This window comes from Cricetulus griseus, chromosome 2 (genome assembly GCF_003668045.3).
Source record: "Cricetulus griseus strain 17A/GY chromosome 2, alternate assembly CriGri-PICRH-1.0, whole genome shotgun sequence".
NCBI classification, from domain to species: domain Eukaryota; kingdom Metazoa; phylum Chordata; class Mammalia; order Rodentia; family Cricetidae; genus Cricetulus; species Cricetulus griseus.
The window spans coordinates 224251316-224270471 of NC_048595.1; the positions used below are offsets into that span (position 1 = coordinate 224251316).

The following is a 19156-nucleotide window of genomic DNA, read 5'->3' on the forward strand; positions in this document are numbered from 1 at the left end:
TAAGTTGTCTCTCCAGCCCTTGACAGTGAGCTCTTAAGCCCCCTAAAAATTGACTTAATAATGTATTTGCTTTTTAATCTAAATGTTTTTGTTCAAGGGAACTAAAGAGTTTTTAAAGGCTAATTATATTTTTCACTTTCATACAGAAAACATCGCCCACAAAGATCTGCAGGTAAGTTAAAGCACCCGAGGATGTAAGGCTTGTCCTGATTTTAACTCAGCTGGTAAACTGTTGAAGGAGGAATTTATTATGAACAGTCATGTATTTGTGCTTTGCTTCTTATTTTTAAAGTTATTCTCCTCTCTTTGCAATATTTTCTTTTTTGGAGACAGGGTTTCTTTGGGTAGTCCTGGATGTCCTGGAACTCAATATGTAGACCAGGCTGCTTCAAACTCACAGAGATTCACCTTCCTTTGCCTCCCAAGTTCTGGTATTAAAGGGTGCGATATTTTCTTCTGAGAGGAAAAACTAACCCATATTACATTTCTACACTGAGTAAAAGAAACTTCCCTAATTGTGCAGTAAGTGACAGAGAATCAAATGAAAACAACAAAGTGGGTCATTCCTGAGGATGACCTCTAGCCTGTACATGCATGTGTACCCTTCACAAATCTGTGTGCGTGTGCAAACACTTACATTTAAAATCATTTGCTTCATTGATTGTCTAAGTTGGGTTTCTGTTGCTGCAATGAGACACCATGTAACCAGAAAGCAAGTTGGGAGGAGATGGTTTATTCAGCTTACTCGTCCATATCACAGTTCATCCAAAGGAAGTCAGGATAGGAACTTAAGCAGGGCGGGAACCTGGAGGCAGGAGCTGAGGCAGAGGCCAGGAGGAGTGCTGCTTACTGGTTTGCTTCCCATGGCTTGCTCAGCCTGCTTTCTTATAGAATCCAGGATCACCAGCCCAAGGACAGCAGCACCCATAATGGGCTGTGCCCTTTTCTCATCAATCACTAATTAAGAAAATGCTTACCAAATGCCTTAATTCTAGCACTCAGGAGACAGAGGCAGGTGGATCTACAAAGTGAGTTCCAGGATAGCCAGGGCTGTTATACAGAGAAACCCTGTCTCAGGGAGAAAAAAAAAAAAAAGGTCTTACAGCTGGATCCTATGGAGACATTTCTCAACTGAGGTTCCCTCCTTTCAGATAAAGTTGACATTAAACTAACTGGCACATTGGGTCTTTATGATTTTTCCATGATGGTACAAGTGCGTCCCAGGGTCTGAATTGTGGTCCAGAGCTATGATCATAAATGGGTTTAAAAATGCCATGCCTAGGTCCTCAGCAGAGTATGTCCCAAGTCCCTGTACTTCCATGTCCTTGTTCTAACAGTGTTCTGTGGCTTGGACTGCCCTTCCCTCAGCAATGACTAAGAAGCCCTGTGCTGAAGGCAGGACACCAATGGAGTTGCTTTGATAAGGTGGGGTTCAGTTGCTGTTGTTGAATGTATTTCTGTGCTTTCATCCCATTCAATCTCCCTCTTCTTCTTTGGCCTTTAGTGCTTGAAAGAAAAAAAAATGTAAACAAAACCTTAGAACCCCTCCTTCTGTTTAGAAGGAGACTAGCTGCTGTGAAAAGATATTAGGACTCTATTGGCTGGCTTGTGGTGTGTGCACTTTGGAGGGAATTGTTGGACAAAACATGCAGCGAGGTGAGCTCTGAAAGTACCTCTGATTAGCTGTGGGTTTTGTTGTTGTGTTTTTGTTTGTTTGTTTTTTGAGACATCCCTGGCTGTCCTGGAACTCACTTTGTAGATCCACCTGCCTCTGTCTCCTGAGTGCTAGAATTAGGGCATTTGGTAAGGCCTCCAATTTGGGAGATCTGCCTGCCTCTGCTTCTGCCTCCTGAGTGCTGGGATTCAGGGCATGTACCACCACTGCCCAGCTGTGATGGGCTTTTGTAAGGGAATTTTTAAAAATATTATTTACTAGGGCTGGAGAGATGGCTCAGGGGTTAAGAGCACTGACTGTTCTTCCAGAGGTTCTGAGTTCAATTCCCAGCAACCACATGGTGGCTCACAACCATCTGTAATGTGATCTGGTGCCCTCTTCTGGCATGCACTGTATCCATGATAAATAAATAAATAAATCTTTTAAAAATAGTATTTACTAGACACTAGACAGAATAATATAATGGAACCGTTGTATCTGTTTCCTAGCTTCAATGATTCTCAACTTACAGAGCCACCCACTGCCTCACTTCTGGACAACCTTGATACAAATCCCAGCACTGTAGCATTTCACCTGTATTTCAGGATTATAGGAGGTTTTTCTTAAAAAGCTTCTTTCCTGGGAAATAAAGATTAAATAAGAGGCGCTGAAGAGGTGGCTCAGAGGTTAAGAGCACTTGGTTCAATTCCCAGCATTTACATAGCAGCTCACAACTGTCTGTAACTCTAGTTCCAGGGAATCCAACACCCTCATACAGACATGCATGCAGGCAAAACACCAGTGTACATAAAATAAAAACAAATCATTTTTAAAAAGTATTTTTAAAAAAGATTAAGCAAGAATCTTACAGTGATTCCTACATTTACCCATTTCTATCTTTTTTGTATTTGTTCTGTGTCTTTCTACCTTCTCATATATATATGCCCATGTATATAAATATAGCAGTGTGTGTAAGAATATATATTTCATTACTCATGTTTTTCTAATCCACTTGAGAATAAGTTGCAAAGACCATAACCCTGTTCTTAAATACTCTGTATGTCTCCTAATGTCAGCCATCCTTGCCATAACTGGTTACATTAAAAGACTGGCATCGATAAGATGCTCTCATCTGACACTGAGTCCATGTTTAAATTACCATTTTATCTGTTATAACAGTTTTCCCTCCAGAATGGCATGTGTCATGCATATCCTTTAATCTTGGTCAATTTTTCAACTCTTCTCTGTATCTCTTTTTTTTATTTGCCGTCCCATTAAAAGTTTTTAAAACTATAATTATTTAGTGTGTGTGTGTGTGTGTGTGTGTGTGTGTGTGTGCTCATGTACCTGTGCCACATCTTATGTGATGTTTGGAGATCAAAGGACAACTTACTGGGTTTACTTCTTTCCTTCTACCATGTGTGGCCCAGGAATTAAACTCAGGTCATCAGGCTTGGTGATAAGTGTCTTTACCTTTTTAGCCAGCCTGGTCTCCACATTTGTGAAGGCTCAGGCCCATTGCTTGTGGACTGTGCCTATGTTTGGGTTTATTGTGTTATTTCCTCATGACTCAATTCAAAGCACATAAGAAAGAGCTACCACAGGCTTGGTACAGTGTCCTGAGTGCATCTTATCAAGAAGCACATGGCGGATACGCCCTGTTGTAGATGAGATCAATTGTTTAGACAAGGTGGTGATGGACAAGGACGGAATGCATTTTCCATGCTGCATTCACTTAGTGAGTGACATGGTTGTCATCTGATCTCCTAGTTTGGCTCTTTCATACCTGGGGGGATTGATTGTGACCAGGAATACTTTTGGGGTGAGCCAACTCTAGTTTTTAGGTACTCAGTAAATACTGGGCTTAGGAACAAGCTAGCTGAGCCACAGAGACGGAAATGCCTGACTATCAGCAGCACACATGACTGAGGTGTAGGTAGTGAGACTCGAAAGATGGTCAGGGCAGGGGTGGTCGTAGAGTCTCTTGGACACTTGCAGATTCCAGTGTGTGTGTGTGTGTGTGTGTGTGTGCGCGTGCGTGTGCCGCACTGTCTGAGACATGCTTTGATGTTGAAAGCTGAAGTTGCCTCTCTCGTCTGCCTGTTTACAGTGCCCTCTTCCTTGTGGCTGCTGCAGGGTGCCTTCCCTTTCAGGATGCACAGGTATGTATGTCCAGTGAACTCATGGTACTGTCAAAGACTCTTGTTTCTATGCCTTCCTTGTAGAATCATGATAGCCTGGTCTAGGAAAGATGTCCAAAAGCTATCAGGCTGGCTGCCTTGTGGCCCAGCCTATCATTTCTCCAGGCCTTAAATAGTGGCTCCTGGAGGCGTTCAGTCTGACCTGCCTCAGGAACCTATGGTCCCACACCTGAGTCACTCCAGCTTTGGATGCTCAATCATAGCTGATTTTCCTTCTCATCCTTAAGGTGACTTCTTCTGCAGTGTGCTTTCCACTGGCACCCTGTGCCCAGGCTGTTCATCTCATGAGGACTTAGGGGACCTAATCATCATCTCGTTGCTAGTTTTTTCCTTTCTCCCCTGGCATTCTCAAGATTCTACCAAGTGTCAGGCACTGAGCTGGGATGCAAGAATATAGACACTAGTCTGTTCCAGGAGATATTGAAGGCCATGTAGAGCGAGGGGGAGGGAATGGGCTTAGGCAACAGATCAATATAACACTGGGAGGGGAGGCCAGGCATCTGCCAGGGAGACACTGAGGCTGGAAAGCACCTAAGAGGCTCAAGGGCCCTAACAGTAGCTCACAGCTAGGGGGCTTGCCTTATGGTGGGCTCTGAGCCAATGATTTATGTGCTTACTTTAGAGTTCATAACAAAGGCTAGGGAGATGGCTCACTAGGTAAGTACTTGGCCAGAGTTTGGATTTCCAGTGCCCAAGTTTGTTTGTTTAAAAAACTGGGCATAATCCCAGTGCAGGGAGAATCCTAGGGGCTTCTAGTCAATGAACTTCAGGTTTAATTCAAGACCCTGTTTCAAAATAAGTTCAGCTTCCACATATAGGTGCAGGCATAAGTACCCACATACAAAACAAAACAAAAACAAGTTTGGGAACCAATGGAGGAATGCACCTGCTGTCCATCTCTGGCTTCCTATGTGCAACTATAGACTTGTGTGTCTGCACATATACCCATGCACACACAAAAAGAAAACAAAATCTCAACAGTTTTGAAAGGGTAGGAATTTTTTAAATCTCTGTTTTATAATTGAAGAGTTAGTGTGGTCCACATCAGCTAATAAGTGTGTATTTTAGAATTTTATCCGGAGCTTTGTGACACTGGAGCAGGCCTCTCCTGACCAGACTTAAATACAGAAGAGCAGGGTGGTTAACAGGAGAGACAGCAGGGTGACTCGGGGTAAGGAATAGCTATTCTGGGGTTTACCTATATGTTAGACTGTAGTATGTGTCCTCCTGCAGAGAGAGAGAAACAGAGAATAAGGAAACCATGAAGTGTTTGATGATGTTCAGTCTTCCATAAGACAACAGAACAACAGAGTAACAGAATAGGAAGGAATTGGTGTTGAAGTGGGGCAGTGAGAGACTGCTTGCCTACCATGTGGAATGCCCTGGGTTCTTTTCCCCAGCATTGCCAGGTAAATTAGTAAATAAGTACAACTCAGTCCCCTTGGCTGAGTTGAAGGGGAAGCATTCATGCTTGGGAAAATGCATGATGTCCTTGTTCTTTGGGTTGGGAGGCTGTAGATTTAACTGACGATGTTCTTGTCATGTCACTGGAGTTTTGGGGAGTTTCTTGGCCATCACCAGATGATACATAGGAAATAAGGGTTTCTTTTGGGGGTTCTTAGGCTTATTAATAAAAAACAACTAAGAGTGGACTCAAACAGAAACTGGAGAACAATTTTATTAGAGTTGAAAAGAACATCACCACAAACGAGCAAGCTGTACATCCCAGCAGCTGAATAGAATGCTGGAGAGAAGGGGTGGGGATGCTTTGTAAGTTAAGCAGCTGGTGTGGAGGTCATCCACAGGGCGGCAGACAGCTGCCATGGCTGAGGAGGAGCCTAGCATTAAAGAAAGAATTAAGAAACCCAAAGTGTCAGAAAAAGCATTTGTAGTTTCTGGACAGCTTCTAGAAGAAAGAGAAAAAAAGAAAAAAAATGCATCTGAAGAGATACCATGACCGCAGTAACTCTTATAAAGGAAAAAATTTAACTGGGGTGACTGGGTTACAGTTCAGAGGTTCAGTCTATTATCATCATGGTGGGACATGGCAGCATGCAGGCAGACATGGTGCCATAGCTGTAGCAGAGTCCTACAACAGGCAACAGGAAATGGTCTCCAACACCGGGAGTAGCTTGAGCATAGGACACCTCAAAGCCCAACCCCACATAACACACTTTCTCCAACAAGGCAACACCACTTCAACAAAGTCACACTTCCTAATAATGCCACTCCTATGAGATTATGGGGGCCAGTTACGTTCAAACCACCACAGCATCTTGCTGAGTTAGAAAGGGGGATACAGCTGAGCCCCATTGCAGGCAGTAGGGACAGTGCTGGAAGTGATAATTCTGGGAAGTAAAAGTACAGCATTCATTAAAAGGATAATTATTCTACTTGTCTTTTTAGCATGTTTTAAGGTGAGCCAGCCTTCCTTAAGTGGTCCTGCATCTCTGTGGGTAGTTCCCTGCCAGGTCTAGGACCCACCCAAGCAGATTACCTTTTCAGGGAGGAAACAGTGGCATGTCTCCATCTAGAGAGAGGTCCCATTCTTTACCACAACAGTTGTAGTGGTCCTTGGATGTCATGAATTTACATTTGAACATGGGGGGGGGGCAGAGGGAATACTAGAGAACCCACGAAGATGTTTGGGGAAATGGACTGATTCTAGGCCTGGGAAGGTTGCTCTGGAGTTGTTTGCTATGTTCACCTGGTCCTGACTGCGGTATAATTTATGTTTGTCTATAATTTAGCTTTTCCTTTCCTTTTTAATCCTGTGTTACAGTTTGACCCAGATGGATATTTTTGGGCTGTAGTTCACTTATTTTGTGTAGGTAAGTTTTTAAAAAAGTGTTTACTTAAATAATTGAGGACTGTTATTAAGCTCTTACTATGTAGACTTTTTTGGTGACCCTACAAAATATGAAAATTAAGATATTAAGGTTAAAGTTAGACATTCCTAGATTGTTTTTTCTACTTTGTACTTTTCCTCAGATATTTCCAATGTAATTTCTCTTTTGTGCCAAATCCTCTTTGGTTTGGGTTTTACTTGTAATGTTGGTTGGTCTTCTGTAAGAATAATGGGACTGCTCCACTAGGGACAAGCTCTTTATTGTGGGTAAGAAAGAAGATATTCACAGGCATTTGGAAGAGTCCAGAGCACAGAAGGAAAGCAGGTTGGATATGGCCAGGAAGAGCTAGGGGAGAATAGTAGAGATTATGGAGAGGGTGAGCATAACAGAAAAAGCTCAAGAGAACACATGAGTGGGAGAGAAAGCCCCAGGACATGGGGTTGGAGTTAGGGATTGGGGAGAGGATGAGGGGTGAGTAACTGCCTGGGAGAACTCCTTTTGGGGATGGAAAACCAGTTTCATAAGTTCCCAAGGAATGCTTGCTTTATCCTAAACCATTGGAAATCCTTCTATATAGTCTAGCTGGAGCTCATTTATGGACATATAGGCTACCAGAGAGACATTCAGAATGTCTTGTCTAAAGTTCTTTCAGTAGCAAACAAAAAACAGAAGGTGAAATGAAAAGACTATCTGATTTCATTTCAAGTCATGACTTCAGTATTTCTTGTTTGACTTTGCTGCAGTCAGAACTTGCAGGGGTTTCCCTTCTCCACATGCATCATGGGAAGGACATGAAACTGCACTGTTAGCAGTACCACCTGGTCACTCATGCCAAGTGCTTCCTGCTGGCGACGGAAGTCCTCACAGTAGCATGGGATTTGCATACCTGTAGCCTTCCAGTTTGTTTCCTTCTGTCAGTGTGTGTAATAGGGAGAAGGAGTCCAGTACCCTTTGGGGCCTTTTTCCTGTGAGATTGAAGAGCTAGCCTGCCTCCATTTTAGGCTTAAAAACCATCTTGTAGTAAAGACAAACTAGGCTCATTCCTGTTTATGGTTAAACCTCTGTTTCTTAAGGATTGGGCTATGCTGCACCTGTTACCTAACTACAAATGGTTCTATACTGCCTGTTCCAGGAATGGCAATTATATCTTTGTTTCAAAAAGTTAATAACCATTTTGCAACCCTACCTGTTTCGAAAGGGTTGTTATGACTACCTTGTTAAGACCACCATGTAATCATGTCTTTGTTTCAGGGGGTGTTAGGACTAACTTGTTATGTTCTGCTCCTATAACCCAGCTATTCTGCCCACCAAATACCCCCCCATTTGGAAACCCCCTACCCTTGAGCGCCTTGTCTTCCTCATGACTAGTGCTGACCTCTCAAACCCCTCTGTATGGGGAGGCAGCCCATATTTATGAATAAAAAAGCTTGCTTTAATTAATTGCTTGCTGTTGGACGGTGGTGGGATATGCCTTTATTCCCAGCACTCAGGAGGCAGAGGCAGGCAGATCTCTGTGAGCTCGAGACCAGCCTAGTCTACAAGAGCAAGTTCCAGGACAGCCTTCAAAGCCACAGAGAAACCCTGTCTTGAAAAAAAACAAAACAAAACAAAATAATTGCTTTCTTTAATTAACTTGGTCTTGATGATTTGGGTCTTTCCATCTTTGGAATTAACAAAATAGGGAGAAGGGGCCAGTGCCCTTTTGGGGTTTGGGAGCCCAGCTTCCTTTTTCCCTGTGGCTTTTTCTACTTTTCTCGAAGTGTGGGCAGCTCCTTAAACAAAAAGTGCCGTTGACTCGTGTGTCTTCATATCTAGGAGCTTACAAAATACTTCGGAAATCCCAGAAGCCCAGCGTGTTAAGGTAAGCTCTTAACATTTGGGGAGTTGGTTGGCTAAAGAGATGAGACCCACATGTGATACAGTCTTCCCCTTAAGTGAGAGATGCAGCTAGGAGAGCAGATGGCTCTGAAGCTGGCCCCCTTGCTGATTGGACCACTTACTTTTTGGGCCTCTTGTCACCTGCCTTTACCAATATGTGCTGAAGCAAGTAAGTCTTCTATCGTTTAGGCACAGCCACTTAGGGGGTAATTTAATGAAATGCCTATACCCCTAGTTGTTCCGGGTGTCACTTACTGCATCTAGCTCAGAAGGGCAACTTCTGTGTTCTTGTTTCCACCATCCCTAAAATTTGACTCAGTTTGCCTTAGTTTATATCTGGAAGTCTTTCTGGTTCCCAGTTTTTGTTGAAGATAGCCAATGAAACAGCCTTGGTGATTGTAAAATTTTAAAAATTAGAGTTAAGAATAAAAAAAGGAAAGGGAAGAATTCTTGTCTCCACTGAGCTGGGGCTTGAGTCTGGCCAGCTGGCCTCTGGGTCTGGAGACCCAGAAAGGAAGGCCTAGGGGAGACTCCCAAGCTAAGGAGCTGTCCCTGTGACTTTTACTTCTTTCATTCTTTGAGTGAAGAATTTTTACAGCCAGAAACCAGCAGAGGTAGGTGTGGTTGTGAATTCCTATAAATTCCTCTCTGTAAGGAAGATCTAGAGTTTAAGGCTTGACTAGGCTCCACAGAGAAACAATGTCTCAGAAAACAAAGCCACATCAAAGTACAAGATGCCCACTTAAATCTGAGGTTGGATGAGTAGCATGTGGTTCTTATAGTTTAAGTAAATACCATGTGGTATTAGAACATACACTGAGATAGGAGTTTTTAGCTGAATTTTGAATTTATTTGAGTATTCTGGATTTTAAAAGAGAAACATTGTTTATATGGTAAGCATATATGAGACGTGCTTGTGCCACAGTTTGTATGTAAGTGAGAAGATAGCCTTTGCGAGTCAGTTTTCTGCTTCTGCCATCAGTTCCTAGAGAGCAAACCGAGGGCCTCAGAATAGCAGTACCAGCTGAACTATCTCATAGGCCCTGGATTTATCTGTTAGGATGCCAGCTCTGGAAGCCAGTGCATCCAGTGGTCCAAGACAGTCGATAGAGTTGACAGCTGACATTCCTGTGAAAGTATCCAACTCACAGGTGGGAAGCAGCTGATCCAGGTAAGGTGTGTATTAGCACTAAACTAGCAATTGCGTTCAAAACAAATGGGCCCATTGGTGGAGGAGTCTAGAATTTGAATTTCCTGCTTCTTTAACAGTCACTTGCATGTCCATTGCTACAGTGGGCTTTGCCATTCTAACCTGACTCCTGGTTTGAGGGAGCTGGTTTATTCTTTACTTACCTGGATAACTAACTTGAAATGAGAATATACTTTGTTTGATCCTGAAAAGTATTGTTTTTGTTTTTAGTTTTGCTATGTCAGTGATCTAATCCTTCCTTCCTTCCTTCCTCCCCCACCTCCTTTCTTTCTTTTATTGAAATATTGCGTGAGATCATTTTCTCATACAATATATCCTGATTATATTTTCTCTGCACTTCCCCTCTGGACCCATTCCCTTTCTGTCTCATTAGAAAAGAACAAGCTTCTAAGAGATAAATAAATAAGACAAAATAAATTAAGATGAAGCAAAATCTTTCATATTGAAGTTAGACATAGCAGCCCAACAGGAGGAAAAAAGTCCCCCAACAGGCACAGGAGTTAGAGACCTGTTTGTTCTCACAGTCACGAGTCCCTTAAAAACACTAAGCTAACAGCTGTAATATGTACTCAGAGGACTTGGTGCAGGCCCTGTGCTTGCTGCTTCAGTCTCTGTGAGCTGCTATGCACCTTACTTAGTTCATTTAGAGGGCCTTGTTCTCCTGGTGTTCTCCATGCCTTCCAGCTAGCTCTTCTAGTCTTTCTGCCAACTCTTTCAGGGAATTCCCCAAGCTGTGAGGGGAGGCATTTGATAGTGACCTCCAATTTAGACTCTCTGAATGTGGGTCTGGTTGCTTCCGCTGGAGGGATGTCTGGCTGTGGGTCTCTGCTGCTGCTAGAGGAAGCCTCTCTGATGATGACTGGACAAGGCACTGATTTATGAATATAGCAGAATATTATCAGTAATCAGTTTTATCTGTCTGTCTATCCATCCATCCACCCATCCATCCACCCATCCATCATCTATCTATTGGCCAGTTGTGTTTGGTTTTACCTTAGGTAAAACTGTTTTGGTTTTACCTTAGATATTTACCTTACTTAGGACTATCTAGTCCCTGATTCTTGGTTACCTAAGCAGTGTTGGGTATGGGTTCCTGTTTGTGGAGTAGGCCTTAAGCCAACTCAGACATTAGTTAGCTGTTCTCACAGTTCTGTGCCACCATTGATGCCTTAGAATATTTTGCTGACAAGTCAGATTGTAGGTGAAAGTTTTTGTGGCTGGGTTGGTGTCCACATTTCTCTTTCCATAGTTTGCAGAGTTCCTTCTCAAACCAAAGAGATAAGAATATAGAGGTGAGGCACCATATAGGCATCAGCTCTCCATGTTCAATGAGTTGTGTGGAATTTAAAAAGTTATTTCTGGTCAAATGGCAAGAATTGGTCTGAAATACAAAGTACTTCTCCTTTTGATAATTTATGAAGTCAGTAACTTAGAGGTAGAATTTATTAATAGAGGATAATGACCATCTATAGATTTAAAATTTCTTTCCATTATTTTGTGAGTCTTATCTTTTTTTCTCTCTAATTTTTCAGTGACATTGACCAGCAGTACTTAAACTATATATTCAGGTAAGACAGAATTTACATTTTTCAAGAATAATGTGTATATTGCTTAGAGATGAGTTTTTGTTTTCCAGTGAGATTTTGATTAGAGAATTTTAAACAAGTTGGCCTGCTAGGGAAGCAAGTTTAAAATTTTGTGAGTTGATCACGAAGAGTCCAAATGGTTGTCCTACCCTTAGCCTAGACAAGAGGATCCTGTTTGGTCTTGAGCTTCAGAGGCCCTACACATACCTCTGGAGAGTGAGGGATATTTATTTTTGTGCCCACACCTTTGCTTCTAGACTGCATCCTGAATCTCCCATACACGTGGTCCTGAGCTGGCTTTTGACTTGGTTCCCATCTTTCCAACACGCACACACGCACGCACGCACGCACGCACACATGCACGCACAGGTTCAGAGAAGAGAGCCAGAGGCCAGATCCCGCTGATGTGAAGTGTCAGATACTCAGGTTTCTAAATTTTAATCTAGACTTTAGGCTATTTGCATGGTGTATTTGTTAAGGTGGTTAGTCAGGTCTGGAGCTTAATCTATAACCTTTTAAGTGTGGTATATGGACTCCTGTGTGAGCCCTTACCCCAGCCAAGCAGAGGATGGGCCATCCTGCTATATGGGATAGCTCAGGATGGTTCTTGGGCTTTAGCAGTCTTAGTCTATTCTCTGCAGAGACTTGACTGAGACAGTGAGACTTGCTGCTGAGGAGCCAAGTGTGCCTAAATACAGACTTTCCGTGAGAGGACTGGGTTAGGTGTATAACTTAGCACATGGTGGCGATGATTTCTGATGAAGTTTGATGGGGGATGTCCTTCTGTGTATATGTTTCCTCTTATTGGTTGATGAATAAAACACTGTTTGGCCAATAGCCAGGCAGCAAGGATAGGTGGGGCTACGAGAGGAAGGAGTGAGGAGAAGACAGGGAGGCTGCAGAGAGAGAGCCTCCATAGTGGAGGAAGGAGTAACAGGTCTGGACCCTTCTCCAGTAAGATAAGACCACATGGAAATACTTAGATTAATAGAAATGGGTTAATACTTAAGACAGAGCTAGCCAATAAGAAGCCCTAGTCATGAGCCAACAGTTTTATAATTAATATAACATCTGTATGTTTATTTGGGGCAAAGGGGCTATAGGATCAGGATGGAAGAAACTCCAGCAAGAGAAGTTACTTGATTTAATGGCATTCAGCACTCACTGTAGCCCCGTTTTCACAGAAATCTCCTGTTGTACAACTCAGCCTAGCAGTTATTAAAATACCCTTTAGTATTTTGATTTTTAATTAGGTTGTATGTGTTCATATGTGCACATACATGAAAACAAGTACTGGCAGAGGCCAGAAGAGGATGTCAGATCTTCTGGAGTTAGAATTATAGGTGTTTGTGAGCCTCCTGATATATGGGTGCTAGAAATTGAACTCAGGTCCTCTGCAGTACACACTAACCACTGAGCCTGTTCTCCAGCTATGTTTTGAATGTAAAATTCACTCAAAGCATGGCTGTTTGTTACTTTTAGCCTCAACTGAAAAAAAACAAAAACAAAAACAAAAACAAAAAAACGGAAAAAACCTAGTCATTCATTCTGCTGGTGCTGTGTGTTGTGCATGTGTGTGTTCATTTTAGAGGTCAACTTCTGGGATCTTCCTCTGTTGCTTACCTTATTTTTTGAGACAGGGTCTTTCACCTAATCTGGAGCTACCCATTTCAGCTAGACTGGCTGGAAACCCCTTGGGATCTGCCTGTTGCCAGCCTCCAGTTACTGGCTGGATTTTAAGATACTTTTCCCCCCAAAATGCCTATGGTTCTAGGTATTTCAAAATGTTTCCCAGGTCTACAGTTCAGTGGTATAGTACCCATCATGCACTAGGCTTTGAGTTTAATCCTCAGTTGGGTCATGGTAGGTAGTTCTGCATGAAAGATATATGCCATGCAGCAGAGGTGTAGCAGCATGGAGAAATGAGCCCCTGTGGTCCTCGGCTCTTATTATGTTCTTTCTCCTTCTGTCTGCTATGAGGATATTTATTGCCTTCCACCCTGGTACTTGGGACTTCCTGACTGATGCTGTGATGCATTCCAATAAAGCACCAACTCTGTCCAGATTTGCTTTGTTCAGTAAAGTGGTGAAGATGTTTGAATCAGAATGAGGACTACTTTCCCACTGGCCATTACTGCTTGATGCTGGGAAATCGGCATCCAGAAATCTGCCCTCTGCTCAGATTTATGGTTATCCCTGTCAGGGCCAGTGTGGGGCACTGCCCACCAGTGTAGATTTGTTTTGGTCTGTCAGTATTTTGGGAGATGCAATAGGTGGAAGTGTCTTAGTCTTTGGCAGATATTATTCTCCCTTCATTGAGAATGCCTTTGCTCCCGACTCTGACTGTTTGCTGTTCCCATCATATACTCCCACTACCAACACACTTGGAAGTGATTATTTGTAGCAGAACCTATTTTGAGCATCTTTTGTATGCCTTATACTGCTATGTTTGAGACCCAGAGGTAAATAAAACATGGTTCTTCCCCTGAAAAGGTACAGTGTGGAATAAGGAGAGAGCTAACACCATTTTTAAAGTTCAGAAAGACAAACAAGGCCATAGTACGGGGAAAGGTTGACTAGACAACTGAAAATAACTGGAACTTTTAAATGCAGGTGTGCCTTCTGTCTACATTTTGGAGAATTTAAGTAATAGGTGAAAATGTCCTTGTATTGTAAATTCTTTTTAAATGAGTTCTCCCAATGTATAAAATATAAAATTATTACTGCAATGTTGCTAACACATTCTCTACTTTGTTTTTTGGGTGAGATTATGCACAAGTCTGTCAGTGGGAAATGGACGGTTATTCTCTAGGGTGTGACTTGGTGAGACAGAAAACATGCAGTCTAGTGTTTAGAGATCACAGTTCCCCTAGGTCTTTGTGGTACATTTCCTAGGAGCACTGAGATGGTTTCCTATTTGCTGTTTTGTTCTAACACTAGGACATTTCTGGCCAGGCTCAATGGCTCTGACCTATGTCATTTATAATCTTAAAACTCTAAGGGGTTTCAAATTTTTTTTTCTTCTCACATGTTCTTACCACAATACAATTAGAGGTGTGATTGAGTCCATTAGGACCTATATTGATCAGCAGTAGTGTGCATGATTCCTTTTGATTCCAAGATGAGGAAAATATGGCTCTGGTCTCCCAGGAGGGCACAGCACAAGTCTGCGGTCAGGCTGGGTTTGTGAAACTGCAAATGGGGATTAGGGAGTCAATATTTTTACCCAGATAGAGTGATCTTGATAGTATTTAAGGTACCATGGCACCATGGCAGGTCCTAGGAGATACTTTGGGATGTAAAGGGGTCCCCTTATCCTGCCATGGATAACCTACACTCCTGAAGTTATAATCAAAAGAGCATCTACAGGTTAAAATAATGAAGGGTGTACATTTAAAAATATGAAGAGATGTACAGAACCCATGCATATGTCTAGGCATGCCAGTTCTTTACTAACCTACAGGTTCTTGAATATGGGACACAGCATTGATCCCTTCCACGTTCTCATAAGCCTTCTGTCTTCCCACCTCTTTGTTCTAAGAGCATCCATTAAAAAAATCAAAAGCTATTAGCGGCTGAGCAGGTGACCTGGGAGGAGGGAGGGAGAGAGAGAGAGAGAGAGAGAGAGAGAGAGAGAGAGAGAGAGAGAGAGAGAGAGAGGCCTAGCATGTGAGCCATGGTCCTGCCTACCCTGATAGGAGTGACCATCTAAGCCTTGGGCCCATCTACACCTAGAGGAGCAATCACTGGAGGATCAGCTCTGCCTGTACCTGAAGGAGCATTCAACAATGCCACAACCCCCAACTACACCAATTGGAGGAAGAGGGACCCCCTGAAGCACAGAGTCCACCTGTCCTAATTGGAGGAAGAGATGGGTAGACAACAGGATAAGAACACACTTAACAACACAAAGAGCAATAGAGCACCACCAGAAATGAGTGGCTCTGCAGCAATAAGACCTGTACATCCCAACTCAGATGAAACAGAAGAAAATGGCTTTAAAAATAACTTTATGAAGATGATTGAGGCCCCTAAAGGGGAGATGAAAAATTTCCTTTAAGAGATGGAAGAAAAGACAAAAGAAATTGGAAGATATCATCAAATCCCTTAAAGAAAACAAAGAAAAAGCAATTAAACAGGTGAAGGAAAAGGTTCAAGACTTGAAATCTGAAATTGAGGCAATAAAGAAAATACAAACCGAGGGAACTCTGGAAATGGAAAAACTGGGTAAATGATCAAGGACTACAGCTGCAAACATAAACAACAGAATATAAGAGATGGGAGAGAGAATCTCAGGCATTGAAGATACGATAGAGGAAATAGTTCATCAGTCAAAGAAAATGTTAAATCCAACAAATCCCTAACACAAAATATCCAGGAAGTCTGGGACCATGAAAAGACCAAACCTAAGAATAATAGGGATAGAAGAAGCAAAAGAAGTCCAGCTCAAAGGCACAGAAAATACATTCAACAAAATCATAAAAGAAAACTTTCCCAACCTAAAGAAAGACACACCTATGAAAATACAAGATGCTTACCTAACACCAAACAGACTAGCTCAAACAAGTCACCTGATCATATAATAATAAAAACACTAAACATACAAAATAAAGAATATTAAGAACTGCAAAGGAAAAAGGCCAAGTAACATACAAAGGCAGACCTATCAGAATTACACCCCACTTCTCAATTGAAACAACAAAAGCCAGAAGATGTTATGGAGACACTAAGAGACCACAGATGCCAGGCCAGATTACTATACTCAGCAAAGCTTTCAATCACCATAAACAGAGAAAGCAAGATATTCCATGATAAAACCAGATTTAAACAAAATGAATTCACAAATGCAGTCCTACAGAAAGTACTAGAAGGAAAACTCCAACCCAAGGAAGTTAGCTACATCCACAAAAACACAGGCAATAGATAATCCCACACTAGCAAATCCTAAAGAAGGGAAACTCACATATAATACCACCATCAACAACAAAAACCAAAAATAACAGGAACTAGCAACCACTGGTCATTAATATCTCAATATCAATGGACTCAATTCACCTATTAAAAGACACAGGATAACAGAATGGATATGAAAACAGAATCCATCCTACTGCTGCATACAAGAAACACACCTCACTACAAAGATAGACATTACCTCAGAGTAAAGGGTTGGGAAAAGATTTTCCAATCAAATGGACCTAAGAAACAAGCTGGTGTAGCTATCCTAATATTTAACCAAATAGACTTCAAACTAAAATTATTCAGAAGAGATGAAGAAGGGTATTTTATATTTCTCACAGCAAAAATCTGTCAAGATGAAGTCTCAATTGTGAACATCTATGCCCCCAATACAAGGGCACCTCATTTGTAAAAGAAGCATTACTAAAGTTCTGCCAGATCAAAACTTAACAGAGAAATAAAGGAACTAACTTATTATGACTCAAATGGGCCTGACAGACTCCTATATAACATTCCACCCAAACACAAAAGAATATACCTTCTTCTCAACACCCCATGGAACCTTCTCTAAAATTGACCACATACTCGGTAACAAAACAAACCTTAACAGACACAAAAAATGAAATAACCCCCCTGTATCTTACCAGATCATCATGGCTTAAGGTTAGAATTCAACAATACTAATTGCAGAAAGCCCATAAACTCATGGAAATTGAACAGTGCTCAACTGAATCACCTCTGGGCCAAGGAAGAACTAAAGAAAGAAATTAAAGACTTCCTAAAATTCAATGAAAATGACAACACAACATGCCCAAACTGACTGGACACAATGAAAGCAGTGATAAGAGGCAAATTCATAGCACTAAATGCCTACATGAAGAAGCTAGAAAAATCTCACACTATGGAATTAACAGAACAACTGAAAGCTCTAGAACAAAAAGAAGAAAACTCACACAGGAGGAATAGGTGGCTAGAAGTAATAAAATTTAGGGTCAAAATCAATAAAATAGAAACAAAGAAAACAATATAAAGAATCAATGAGACAAAGAGTTGGTTCTTCCATAAAATCAACAAAAAACACAAACCCTTATCCAAACTAATGAAAAGGCAGAGTATCCAAATTGACAAAATCAAAAATGAAAAGGGAAATCCAGAGACTCATCAGGCCATACTTCAAAAACCTGTACTACACAAAATTAGAAAATTTAAACGAAGTGGCAATTTTCTGGATAAGTACCACATACTAAAATTAAATTAAAACCCAATAAACAAATTAAATAGTCCTATAACACCTAGGGAAATAGAAACAGACAATCAAATTCTCACAACCAAAAAAAAAACCAAGGACCACATGGTTTCAGCGCCTAATTCTGCCAGAACTTCCAAAAAGAACTAATACCAATACTCCTCAAATCGTTTCACACAATAGAAACATTAGCAAACTGTTTTTTACGAGGCTACAATTACCCTGGTACTGAAACCACACAAAGCCACAACTAAGAGAATTACAGATCAGTCTTCCTCATGAACATTGATGCAAAATACTCAAAATATTGGCAAGCAATATTCAAGAACATATCAGAAAAATCACCCACCATGACCAAATAGGATTTATCCCAGAGATGCAGGTATGGTTCAACATACAAAATCCATCAATGTAATTTACCATATAAATAAACAAAGAAAAAAAACCATATGATCATCTCATTAGATGCTGAAAAAGCCTTTGACAAAATTCAACACCCCTTCATGATAAAGGTCTTGGAGACAGCAGGGATACAAGGAATATACCTAAACATAATATATATAGTACCACAACAGCCAACATCAAACTAAATGGAGAGAAACTCAAAGCAATCCCACTGAAATCAGGAACAAGACAAGGCTATCCACTTTCTCCATATCTATTTAATATAGTACTCAGAGTTCTAACTAGAGCAATAAGACAACAAAAGGAAATCAAAGGGATACAAATTGGAGTGGAAGAAGTCAAATTTTTGATATTGGCTAATGATACGGTAGTATACAACAGTGGTCCAAAAAATTCTACCAGGGAACTTCTACAGCTGATAAACACCTTCAGCAATATAGTAGGATATAAGATAACAAAAAAAAATCAGTATCCCTCCTATATATATAAATGATAATCAGGATGAGAAAGAAATCCGAGAAACACCACCCTTTACAATAGCCACAGATAACATAACATATCTTGGTAACTCTAAACAAACAAGTGAAAGACCTGTATGACAAGAACCTTAAGTATTTGATGAAAGAAATTTAAGAAGACATCAGAAAATGGAAAGATCTCCCATGTTCTTGGATAATGGGAGTCTTACCAAAAGCAGTCTACAGATTCAATGCAATACCCATCAAAATCCCAGCAAAATTCTTCACAGTTCTCGAAAGGATAATACTCAACTTCATATGGAAAACCAAAAAACCAGGATAGCCAAAACAATCCTGTACAATAAAGGAATTTCTGGAGGCATCAACATAGCTGACTTCAAACCCTATTATAAAGCTACAGTAATGAAAACAGCTTGGTATTGGCATAAAGACAGACAGGTGGGCCAATGGAATTGAATCAAAGACCCTGATATCAATTCACACACTGATGAACACCTGATTTTTGACAAAGAAGCTAAAATTATAAAATAGAAAAAAGAATGCTTCTCAACAAATGGTGTTGGCATAACTGGAGGTCAACATGTAGAAGAATGCAAATACATATCTGTCGACATGCACAAAACTCAAGTCCAAGTGGATCAAAGACCTCAACATAAAACACTGAACATTGTAAAAGAAAAAGTGGGAAATAG

At 41.2% G+C, this 19156-nt stretch overlaps 1 protein-coding gene across 1 annotated transcript in view; it reads left to right on the forward strand.

Moving 5' to 3' along the window:
• Positions 1-19156, forward strand: part of Tmem241 (transmembrane protein 241) — a 112794-nt gene that overhangs the window by 32564 nt on the left and 61074 nt on the right. The window contains exons 6-10 of the mRNA XM_027404332.1: positions 147-172; positions 3765-3816; positions 6638-6686; positions 8520-8565; positions 11325-11360. Coding sequence (XP_027260133.1) covers positions 147-172; positions 3765-3816; positions 6638-6686; positions 8520-8565; positions 11325-11360 — 209 coding nt within the window. The remainder of the gene's footprint in view (positions 1-146; positions 173-3764; positions 3817-6637; positions 6687-8519; positions 8566-11324; positions 11361-19156) is intronic.